The sequence below is a fragment of the Cygnus olor genome, chromosome 8 (genome assembly GCF_009769625.2).
Source record: "Cygnus olor isolate bCygOlo1 chromosome 8, bCygOlo1.pri.v2, whole genome shotgun sequence".
Classification (NCBI taxonomy): domain Eukaryota; kingdom Metazoa; phylum Chordata; class Aves; order Anseriformes; family Anatidae; genus Cygnus; species Cygnus olor.
In genome coordinates, this window is record NC_049176.1 from 23,822,632 (window position 1) to 23,834,776 (window position 12,145).

Consider the following 12,145-nt stretch of genomic DNA (forward strand, 5'->3'; position numbering starts at 1 on the left):
TTAAAGGCTGAAAACTGAGAACAACTGCTTGACCCGTGTGACAGCATCCCTCTCCCTTCCCAGGGGGCTGTTGCTGGTGGCAGTGTCCCAGGGGACCTTTGCCAGCCCCTGGGCCCCCTGTCCATCCCCACTGCCCTCCTCTCCTGCCCTAGTACCAGGGACGCTGGTAACTGCTCAGCATTGCTCCAGCACCCCCTGGCATGGGTGGTCTGGACACAGGAGGGCATTTTCCTCCTTTTCCCCAATATAAGAGGTGGGAAACTGCCAGTTTCTGAGGATTTGGGGCTATGCTGGAAACCTCTTCTTGAGCTTGGAGCCCTTGGTGGGGAACACATCCCACCTAACGTGCTTGCCCCACGCTGGGAAAAGTCAGCCTGATGCTTATTATTTACAAAGAGACCCTAAAAACAAGCAGGGATAGAAACAACCAGGCTACGATGTGAGCATGCTGGCAGGCACACGCACAAATCCTGTGTTCCCTTGTACCTCAGCACCTCTGAGAAGGAATTAGTGTGATGGAAAGCATCCCTGCTCAAAGGGCTGTTTCCCGTACAGAGGATGTGTGTGTGTGTTTTACTGTAACGTGGCAACTTCTGGGCCTTGGAGCACAGGGAGAGATTGGGCTGAGAGGGGGCACCCCGCAGCACCGGTGCCTGGCCTCTGCTTCCCAAGTACCCACCCGGGGCAGGGATCAGAGGATCGGGTCCATCACGACCCTCAGTTCTGCAGCCACCTAAGCTCTTGGGATGTAGCCTAACCCCAATGGTGCTGTTAGCACTCACCCTATGCAAGGAAATTCGGGGAGGCTGCGGCCTCCTAACAGCCTCACCCAGGCAAGGGCCTCCTAATGCCTCCTTGCGCCCAGCCTGTGGGCACCAGCACGGGCGCACGACCATCACTTTCACACAACAAAACCAAAAAATTCAAAGCATACCATACCACCAAAACCCTTTTACAACCCTATGTACATGCACGCTGCTGGTGCATCATTGATTCCCTTGGCTTTTTTCAATTCAAAAAAGTCCCTGGTTCAATGGGATGTTTTCTCTCCTTACCAATCCTGAAATTCATCTTCCTTGAGAGGAGCTCTGCCCTACAAAAAGCGCCGGGGAAGCTCAAGGAGACCACCTTGGGACCTCGCCTGCTGCGTTACCAGCACAGGGATCGGGGACGCGGAGGGCGGTGGAGAGCAGAGAACACCTATGTACCTTTTGTTCAGTGGATACTGCGTGGCGGCATTAAACAGAAGTAATCCCACGTCATAAATACAACACCCCAAACAATCCAGAGTTGGGCAGAAGGGAAAGGAAGAGAAAAAAAAAATAAAAAGAAGAAGAAGAGGAGAAAAATAAAAAGTCTCAATCCTTTTAATAGTTCTTTTGCTGAGGGCATTTTTCACCTCTTTAAAAAGGTACAGTCAAAGCTCTCGGACAAGAGGCCCCCGTGGCCCCGGCTCCGAGAAGCCGCACGCGCTCCTGGGGAAAGGCGGCAGTGCCCGCAGCTCCCTGTGGCCTCCAGAGCCACGTCCGTGGCCTCGGCTGGAGAGAAAGAGGAGTTCGGTGTCTCCTGTCCCAGCTGGGTGACTGCTTAAGTGGCCATCAAGCGGTCTGAAAAACCCTCGAAGTGCTGGAGAGGCACTGGCCGCGTCGCCCTCCCCTCCTCAGAGTCACGCCGCGAGCGATATGTACAACGAAGACGACTTCAATGCTTTGCTTCTTCGTACGGTCCCGTACCTAAACGCCGAGCGTCCGTCCCGTTGGGTCTTGCTCTCGGCCAACGCGCCGCCCACCCCATCCTGGGCCGGGAGGACGGGGAGCCCGAGCCCCGGGGCAGAGCGTCCCGAATCCCACCCGCCTGGGTCTCGCCTCCCCCTTCGCGCTCGGGGAACGCCGTGGGGGTCATCACCGCTGCGCGTTGCCTTCTACGGGGAGGATGGCGTGGTGCAGGCCCCGCGCGTGCTTCGAGTCCAGCGCCTCGTGCTCTTCCGTGAAGCTGTCCGGGCTCGCCGCGCCATCTAAAGAACTTCCGCAGCTGGAGTTAGGAGACAACATATCCTGCAGGAGGTCTTCCTGGACTATCCCCGAGTCTTTGTTCCCTTTGCCCCTTTGGTTTCCTTCTTCCTCCTGGTCGTTGAGCAGCTTGGCCAGGAAGTTGATGTATTTCATGGCCAGGCGCAGAATCTCATTCTTGCTCAGTTTTTTGTCGGGCGGGTGAGTGGGGATGAGCTTGCGAAGCTCGGCGAAGGCTCCGTTCACGTTCTGCTGTCTCCACCTCTCCCGGCTGTTGGTAAAGATGCGGCGAACCACTTTCGTGTGAGGACCTGCAATCGCAACGGTGCAGCATTAGGACTGACCCTTACCAAGTCATTAGATACTTCAGTGAATAAGTTGCTGTTTCCCAAATTAACCAATTTATTTTAGTCACATCGGCAAGGCAGCGAGGCGGGAGTTTCCAGCTAACTGGCAGCCACCTGAGGAGGCACAATAGCCATAACTTTGTTCGGTCCAGTGGAAGGGAAAAGTTGAGTCGCATCTTTTTAGATGCCTTCTGAGAAGCCTAAATTTAGCTCTCCAAGGAGAAAGGCTCAGGCCATGACCTGCGCAGAAAGCTGGTGTATTTTTAGGGTATTTCAGCAACAAAAGCCCTATTAAAAGGCTAAGTCACCAGATGGTTTTATTTTCCATCTCAAAAGTCTCTTAAGGACATGCTGGTGGGACAGAGGGATCAGCAGGAGCAGGGGCTTTAACAGGACTAAGATCCAGAGATTTCCCTCCTGCCCCTGATACCACCAGGACCCAGGGCTGGCAGAGACCATGGAGATGCCACCAGCCCTCCGGCTGGTTCGTGCAGTGGGGTGGCAGGATTCGACCCAACGTCACACAGTGAAAGCAGTGCCCTTGCTGCAAGGGTGATGCGAAGGTGGAAGACGAAGAGTTTTACAGTGGACCCGAGGACCACCTGCTGTCTCAGCACAGCTGCACCGCAGGGTGAGGGCTCCCTATCAGACACTAATTGGAGAAGGGACCCTCGATTGCCAGGGGTGACCATTTGGCTCGGTTACATATGAATTTCACTGCCATATTCCTGAAGGAACGTGTAACACAGGATGGATGCACAAAACGTCAATTCTCCTTTCAGCTCAGGGGGGTAATTCCTGCTGGCATGACCTAGGCATTGCCTCCACGCTAGGGGAAACCCAAAGCCAAAATCAGCCCAACAGTACGGTGCTACAGGAGTAGCAATGCCATAACTCAGGACTGCAGATCCTTGGGTCCACATAAACCAGCACATGTAAGAGAAACTACCATAATCCATCTCCATCCTCACCTCCAGGGCACGCTGACAGTGGAAGGACACAGCAATCTCTACAAACTACAGAAGAAAGACCAAGGCAGAAGCCACCGTAGGAGTAGGAAGCATGACAGACAAAGAAAATCATCCCAAAGCATGAAGCAAAGGCTTGCAAACAACCCATCGACGGCCGTGCCCTAAGGTCTCTGCCCTGTAGCCCTTTGAGACACTTGTCCAGCTGCTCCCCTCCAGTCACACGAAATGCTCCTGGCCATAGGGTTTGCATGGGGACACTCATCCAAGAAGGCTAAAGCTGTCAGCTTCTCCAGCATGCAGGCACCCAAAGGACTCCCTTCTCCTTGCTGCCTGCTCAGGAGGAGCAGGGAAGTCCCCACGGACTGCAGAGGCAGGCGGCAGGGAGAAACTCGTCTCCAGCCGCTAGGATTCCAGTCTCATGCCTTAGTAAAGCCAGTTTTCCCCTCTCAAGCAGCACGCAAATGTCTTTCAAATGAATTAACGTGCAAGAGCTCAAGGAAGGGAGAAGTCTCTTGCCCTCTGTGCCCCAGGGTGATGGGGAAGGTGGTGGGGAGCGAGGGGACCTTGACCACCTGCAGCACCCAGCTCGACTTGCTGCCATCTCCTACCGTGATGCAACAATGCCTACACTTCAACGCTCTTCCCAGACAAAACCAAGCAAACAGCCTTGGATCTAGGAGGAGATGCAGCTTAAAATATTTTTAGGCACATAGAATATAAGAAAAAAAATGTGGTATTGTTAATTTTCTAAAAATCTCAGTCTTCACAGGCATCAAACCTGCATCTCGTTCACTGAAAGCTGCCTGCTAAGAGGCTTCTGTTCATAAAATTTTGAAGTGAGGCAGAAGACCTGTTCATTTTCATCCGGGGGCACTCAGAACAAGCTCGAGACTCTAACAGAAATTCCGACACCACCACCATTTTTGATCCCACATCAAGGCCAATAACTGAATTAAACATGTATTTTAAAAAGAGCCCAGACTTTGGTCAAAGCATGTCAAGCAGTGCAGAAATTTAAAATGCCCCATAGCTGTAATAATATGGAAGAGATTCATTTCTCATGAAGGAGCTTGTCTCATAATTAATCCAAGCAGTTGGCTGAGAATTTCTGCTTGGATTTTGTTCCAATTGATTGATCGATCGATGCTTTTTTAATTGCAATTACAAATCTGAGAAAAATAGCAGAAAGATGAGCTTCCAAAGCTACAGAATATTCTTGCAAATAGGTTTTTGTTTTGTTTTGTTTTGTTTTTTTTACGTTTATGCCTCTGCATAGCTCCATTTTGTAAGAGTGGCACAGTCACTGCACACTGTCCCCATTCCCCACATGCTCAGCACCAAAACCTCCTCGCTGCAAATCCACGAGCCAGAATCTGCAGGATTGGGCCCAAGCTATAGACCTACATTACCTGGTGAGCACAGAGCCAACAACTCGGTTACAACCAAACATCTCTGCAGTACTTTACACCTTATTTAGTAACGGCACCAAAGGGCGAAGCAGGCACCAGGATTTGAGGGACCTCACCGCAAGCACTCAGCCTCTGCCCAAACCCAGACAAAACGAGGTTGCGGTGCGGGGCTGAGCGCCCACCTGGGGACACAGCCCCTGCCCTGGGATGGATGGACTGTGTTCCTGACAGATGGAAGAGGGAGGAAGGCGGGAAGGGGACAGAAGCAGCGACGAATGCAGATAACGCAATGAGCCCATCATTGCGCACCATGTTATTTTCGAGCGACGTGGATTATATGTCTGATTTGGGATTGGGAAGAAGGGGACAGGGAGCTGGAGGGAAGGACAGGGAGTTGTCTGGCTGCTGACACGCAGCATTTACATTTGCTAGAGAGAAGGCGACCCGCAGGCAGGTGGACGTGTCAGCCTCCCACGCTCAGCCCGTTTGTGCAAGCACCCTGGTGTGCGTGCATCCTCCTGCTCCGTGTGGGCTACTGCAAGCCCCGCTGGCTGCCCAGCCCAGACGGCCAGATCCTGCCCTGCCTTTCCCCTGCTGCCTTCCCCCCAGCACAAAGGGGATCCCCACTCCTTGGGACCACCCAGGACCGGGCAGGGGAGCGCAGCGGGCTGCAGCACGGTGCCGGCAGCTACGGGACAGACGCGGTGCTGACCCTGCGCCCCTTACCCCTCTGCTCCCCGGCAGTTTCGGGGCAGCTCAGACCTTGCTGAGCTCTGCCTTTTGAAGGCTGGCGTCTGAAAGGCTTTGCAAGCAGAGCCCGGCGCTGCGATGGCCTGATCCAGCCCCCGCGCTCCAACAAAGACAAGCGCAGCGGCTCCCTTCGGATTGAGCCTCAAAGCGATCTGCGGGGCAGGGGGGGTAATTAACCAGGGTAATTAACCACAGGCTGGACCTCTTTGCTGAATGAAACCCCCGCGGCACACGCTGCTGCCGGGTCGCCGCCCCCCGGGCTCTGCGCGGAGCCTTACCCGGGGCAGGGGGCACCCTGCGGGGTCCCCCCCCCCCCGTCCAGCCGCTGCCCCCCAGCCAGGAGCGGCCCCCCCCGGTGCTCACCGTCGGTGATCTCCATCTCGTAGGGCGAGGGCCTCCTCTTCACCCGGTTGCTGCCGTACATGGAGAAGGAGTCCGGCTCGCCGAAAAACCCGCTGCAAACGAGAGGCAGAGAAGGCGGTGGAGAAACCAGCAGCCCCCTGTCCCCGGGGGATGCCCGAGGCTCACGAAGCCCAGCCCGGGGCGTGAGGAGCCAGGAGGGGGCTGCACGGAGCCGCACGGCCCCGGGACACGCAGCCGGGCAGGGGGCTCGCTGCCCAGAGCCCCCAGCAGCCGGGGCCGCACGCCCCGTCGGGGCGCACCCGCGTGTCGCCGGGTGGCGGGGGGGGGGGGGAAGGGGGCTCCCCTGTGACCCCATACCCCTGGGACAAGTCTCTGTGCCCCGCATTTATCCCCGGGGGGCATCCCGGTTCTTGAAAGCAGCGGCAGACCCCTTTCCTCCCGCACCCCCGAATATCTGCTCTGCCTGCGGTATTTCTGCCGTGGATTTTTTTTTTTCCTTTTCTAGGAACGACAGTTTTTCGTTTAGATTTTTTTCCCCCCCTTTCTTGCGAAGTTACCAGCATGCAAACCCGCGATGACTAAGCCGAGCCCCCCCCTTCCCTTTCTCCATCCCTCCCTCCCCAGCCCCACGGCCCTGGGGGGGTTCCCCTCGGGGAACCGCTGCGCGGGACCCCCCCAGAGGGGAAATAGGGGTGCAAGCGGGGGGGGGGGGGGGGTGGAGGCACGGACCTGCCGATGGCTCCCAGCGGCTGCCCCAGGTTGTAGAGCATGGCCCTGCCGGGGGGCTGCAGCGGGAGCGCGGGGGGGCTCAGCTGCACCATGCGGGCTTCGCAGGCGGCTTCGGCGGCTCGGCACGGCTCGGAGCCCGGCGCTCTCTGCATCGCCTCCCCCGCCGCCTCCCGGCTTTTTATGTCCAGGGAGCCCCCCCGGCGCACCAGCTCGATGACGGGCACGGCGGCGGCGGCGGGGGGCCCGGGGGAGGGCCGGCCCGCCTCCTTGGCCGCCCCGTTGAGCAGCAGCTGGGGCTCCGGCGGCGCCTCCATGCCCCCCCGGCTGCCGTCGGGCTCGGTCGTGGGCTCCGCTTCCGAGTCGTGCCGCCGGGGGGGGCGGGCATCGCGGGGGTCACTGGGGGGCGGCGGCGGGGCGGGCGGCCTGTCCATCGTCCTGCGGGGAGAGGCGGCGGTGAGAGCGGCCCCGGGGGGGGGGGGCGGGGGTGGCAAGGGGAAACGGGGGGGGGACTTGGGGAAAAAGGAGGGGCAAGGGGAAAGGGGGGGGGTCAAGGGAAAAAGGGAGGGAGGCAAGGGAAAAAAAAAGGAGGGCGGCAAGGGGAAAGGGGAGCACAAGGGGAAAAGGGAAGGGAGAAAGGGGGGAGGACAGGGGAAAAAGGGGGGTACCCCAATCCCGCCCCGACGGCGCGCAAGGATGCTGTGCTCTGACGTCACGGAGCGCCCCGGCCCCACGCAGCGATGCACGGCTCTGACGTCACGGAGCGCCCCGGCCCCGCACGCACCCCAAGACCCCCCCTTTGCCCCCTAAAAACCCCATAATCGGGTCCCGTCACCCCCCCCCCCCGCCTCGCAGATCCGCGCCGCTCCGCGCAGAGGGGGCCCCGCCCGGGGGGGGGGGTGCAGGGCTGGGGAGCTGCGCGGCCAAACCGGGCGGTGGGAGGCTCGGCCCCTCCGTTCTGGGGGGATTTCTGCCTTTTGGGGGGATTTCTGCCCGCAGGCTCTGCCTCTAGGGCCGGACAAACCGCGGCCCGGCCTGCGCGGCGGCATCTCCTTATTTATTTATTTTTTTTCCCCGTCTCTCTTTATTATTATTATTATTTGTTTTAAATAATCGTTCATTTTGAAGACGGAAACAAAGCTGGCGTGGCGATTTGGGGGGGGGGAGCGGGTTCAGGGCGGGCAGCGGGGAGCGAATCCCCCCTGGCCGGGGAGGCAGGAAGGAGGAAGGGGCCAGGCGCCCTGCGAGGCGCTGCCTTCCCCCCCCGGCATTGTCTGCTGCCGCCCCTCCAACGACTCCTATCGCGACAGGGCACCCCGAGCCGAGGGCGGGATAGCCATATCGCGACCGGTTCCGCGCTGCTCCCCCCCCCCCCCCCCCCCCCCTCCTCGTTGGTTTTTTTCCCCCGTAAATAACGGGTTTCGCCGGGCTGCGGCACCGCGCGTCCCGTCCCCGACCTCCCTGCACCTTTGGCGTGGGGCATTATTATTTTTTCGTTTCTTTTGGGCTGATTCAACCCCGATTGAGAGAGAAAGCCTTATTATTTTTTTTCCCCCCCCTCCATCTCTCTCCGTCTCCAAAAAAAATAAATAGCAACCCAAAGCACGAGCTTTCTGCCTTCCCTCCAGCCCCCTCCCCGCCAGCCCTCTCGAAAGAAAATCTAATTGCCTATTCCGATATTGTATGGGAAGAGATTACTCACATGTGTCATATTTAAGTAGGGACACCGCAAGTCTCTCCTGTTTCAACAAAAGCGCTCTCGGTGTCAGGCTGAATTTACTCCTCCCACCTCAAGGTACTTACGACTTTACAGAGAGGAAGGACACCCGCATCGGGATAAAACTGCTAAATCCTGGGAGGAAGAGAAAGGGGGGGGGGGGGGGGGGGGGAGAAAAAGAGGAGAGGGTGGATCTCGTGGGGTCGGGGGAGCGCCGGAGCCCGGCGGGGAGAGGGGTGCAGGGAGGGGACGGCACCCCCGGGCGGGCACCCGCACCCGGCCTCGGCGGGGAAAAAGAAGAAATAAAATTAAGAAAAATAAAACATATATAATATAAAAAGGGTGGAAAAATAAGCACGATATTTGGGATGAACTGGGTGGGTTTTTGGACACGTTGAGAGCCCGCTTTCCCCAGGAGGAAATCCCAAAGGGGGCCGGGGGTGGTTTTATGCCGGTGGGCTCGCAAGGAGCGGCGGGTGGCAGGTGCGGGGGGACAGGGACCGGGACCGGGATAAGGACCGGGATAAGGACCGGGAGCGGCCGCGCTCCCCGCCCGGCCCGGCCCCGTTCCCCGCTGCGGATCAACAGGAAGGCGAGCGCCGTTCCCCCCCCCCCCCGGCACCGGGATGGCGAGCAGGGAGCTTTGCCTTTCGTTAAGCAACGAAATAAAACAAGCCCGGTGGCCTCTCCTCCCGTTTTCGTTAAAAACGAAATCGGAAAAAAAGCAAAAAATAAATAAAAAATAAAAATAACGGTAAAAAAATCCAGTGTTTTGCGTTCGTTTGGGTGGAATTGCATCGAGAAAATGGAGCCGGGCGGGGGGGGGCATTAATTCCCCGCCCGCTCGTTTCTGCTCTTCAAACTCCTTTTGTTTTCCAGCCGCGGATCGGCAGGAAATTTCCAGCCCCGCGACGCACCTCTCCCTCTGCCCTTTGGGGGAAATCACCCCAAAACGGAGGGGAAAAGGGAACGGGGTGGGGGGGAAGGGGAAAGGCCCCATCCGTCGGCCGGGCCCCCCCCGAGAGGCCGGGGGCAGCGGGTCCGGGGGGTGCGGAGCCCCCGCTCCCTGTTGCGACACCCGGGGGGGCGCGGGGGGCTCGCACCCCAATTTCACAGGGACGGCGTGCTGCTCTCCTCACCCACCCGCATCAAAGAAGAACAAAACGATAAAAAAAAAAATAATACACACAACCGCGGAAAAGCCGAGCTTTTCTTTTTTTTTTCCTCCCCCCTCGCCTGTCCTCGGCGCAGTGCAGAAGCCCCCAAGCACCCCAAAAAATAAATCCCCCCCAAAACCCCAACCCTTCCCAACCGGCCCCAGCCCCGCTGTAGGGCCGGATCCCTCCCCACTCACCATTTGCTTTTCATTGGGAAAAGTGAGTGGAGCCATTTTGTGGCCTACGCGTCGCGGCTATATTTGTAGTAAGTGTTGGGTGGCTTCAGCTGGGTAGGCTCTAATTCCACATCACGTCCAGTTTCCTATTTAGTATGGAGAGCGGAACACTACTGCAATGTGGCCGAGAGAGATAAAACCCCAGCAGTGGCCCGCCTGCCCTGATAAGCTTCTAAACCCATTATTTATGAAATGATTCATTATTATTTGGCAATTTTATCGAAGGAAAGCGGAAAATTATTGCAGGGATATGCATAGGAATAACTCCGGAATGCATGCCTTCTAGCTTTTTATGTGTGTGTGCTTAGATGCTCTTAAAAAGACACTGGGAAAAAAAAAAAAAAAAAAAAAGGAGTAATAAAAAATTGCACTGTGCCTGCCCGCATCTGAATAGCAATTCTTTATTTTAGTCCTCTTGGAGGTTATTATGCCCCTGCATATTTTTTTTTTTGATTAAATATGGAACACCTACTCCGTTCTTAATTAAATTTAATGAGCCAAAATAAATTGTTGGAGATGCTGAGAGAGAGAGGGAAGGGGTGTGGGCTGCTCTGGGACAAGAGGAGGTAAATAAAGCACGCGGAGAGGAGATGTTTTGGAGAGCAGTGGCCCCGTCCCCACCTTCCTCCCCTCGGTGTCTTCGCAAAAATTGGGGCCGGCTCCTTCTTAATGCTGGGGAGGAGGGGACGGGGAAGCCGGGGGGAGCTCGGCCTTGGGAAATTTGGGATGTGAGCGGCGGGAGTTGTGCCAAGCCCGGAGGAGAAGGGCTCGGGCAAGGGGGAAAGGAGCCCTGGGGGCGCGCGGGGCTCGGCACCGGCAGCGCGCCCCGTCGGGGACGGGCGGCTCTCGATGCGCTGGGGGAGGCGGGCGGCGGAAAATCAACGAAATCGCTGAAAATGAGAAACGGGGGGGCCGGGACCGGGGACTGAGGCGTAACGGGAAGGGCCCCGATCCCTTCTGCGGGGACCCCGGGGCCGGAGCCCGGAGCGGCCGTACCTGCCGGCGGCCGGCGAAGGGGGCGGCGGGGCCGGGGGCGGCGGGGTCGCTATTGTGTGCCCGCCACCTGCACGGCCCCGGCCGGGGGGGTGCGGGAAATCGCGGGGCTGTTTTTCTTCCTTTCACTCCTTCCCCTCAGCCTCCCGCTCTGGATGCGGCCGTGGGAGAGGTTTCGCCCCGGCACCCCCCTTGGGAAGAGCTCGGGTAGCGGCCCCCGGGGGCAGCCGTCACGATATGCGTGTGTGTGTGTGGGGGGGGAGCTGTCACGATATACGGGGGAGCCGTCACGCTGCCGGCACGGTGCGTGAGGCGACCGGGCAGGGTCGGTCACGACAGCCGGGGAGCCCGCCGTGCCTCCAGCCAGGAAACACGAGCATTTGCAAGCCGGCTCCTCTAACCAACAGGAAGTGTTAAAGATAGAACAGCCGGGGCTGGGCCGCGCAGATTAGGAAGCCGAGCATCTTCTGGGCCCCCAGACCCGGGGGGCCATCCCCTCCTCCGGCCCGGCTGCGAGCGGAGCCCCCCCCGGATCCCCCCCCCCGAGCCCCCCGGCACCTGCCGAGCTCCGAGCAGGGCCAGGAGCCGTGGGGCGAGAGCCGGAGAGGTTTTGCTTTCGTTGTGATGAAGGGGAGCTGGGAACAACAGGGAAAAGGCCAGCGAGGCAGCTATAAGGGGCTGCCCCCTCCCCGCTGCATCTCCCAAGGCTCAGAGCAAACCCAGACCGACTCTCCAGGTATTTACCCCCGGAGCTGCAGCGGGTGCTTTGGGAAGAAGGCATCAGGCATCCCCAAATCTCCCAGCCATACACCACGAAAGGAGAAAAGCGGTTTTAGGGAAGGGTGGTTTATTTTTTTTCGGTCAGTAACTGAACGTTTCAATGGCTCGGCTCGCTGTCCAGGATCACACACGATTTGCGTAACTTCATTTAATACCACACCCTCGTCCCGAGCTGCGTGCAAGCAGTTAGGCTTTTGTTTTCAAATTGCTCCTAGCCCGCAAGCATTTGAAGAAAGTCTTCAAAATATTAACCAATACAACTGTCATCTTCCTGTGTTTCCAGACATTTTACAATAGGAAACAAAGAACAAAACCCTACAACAATAGCTCAGAGGTATGAATTGCCTCATTCATCCCAGTGGAATGTCCAAAAACATTAACTATTTTTTGGCTACTTCAGCAGAAACCAGGCTGCCAGATTGTAAGCTCGTGCCCGACCCGCTAGCACTTCGGAGTGGGAAAGTCTCTCTTCTTCCCGGCACGGAAAAGTAGTAGCAGCTTTCCTGAAAGGAAGCGAATATTCTTGGTGATGGAAGAGGCTGCTGCGAGGAGAGAAATTCTGACACAGCGTGAAGCTGCCGCCTTCCTCTAGACCCAGGCAGCTCAGCTTTGCTCCAAAAAAAAAAAAAAAAAAAAGCTTAATTCAAGCCTGATTCTTAGCCCACAAAGGCCCATGAGGTGGTAGAT

The 12,145-nt window shown here is 57.7% G+C and overlaps 1 protein-coding gene across 1 annotated transcript; it reads right to left on the reverse strand.

Annotated features, from left to right (window-relative positions):
* Positions 1 to 1,351: 1,351 nt before the first annotated feature.
* TAL1 (TAL bHLH transcription factor 1, erythroid differentiation factor) lies at positions 1,352 to 9,798 on the reverse strand. The gene is made up of 5 exons (XM_040566247.1): positions 9,647 to 9,798; positions 8,278 to 8,427; positions 6,579 to 7,013; positions 5,850 to 5,941; positions 1,352 to 2,320 (listed from the first exon to the last, which is right to left on the reverse strand). Coding segments are annotated over exons 2-5 (948 nt in total). The 5' UTR covers positions 8,280 to 8,427; positions 9,647 to 9,798; the 3' UTR covers positions 1,352 to 1,901.
* Between the last annotated feature and the right edge of the window lie 2,347 nt (positions 9,799 to 12,145).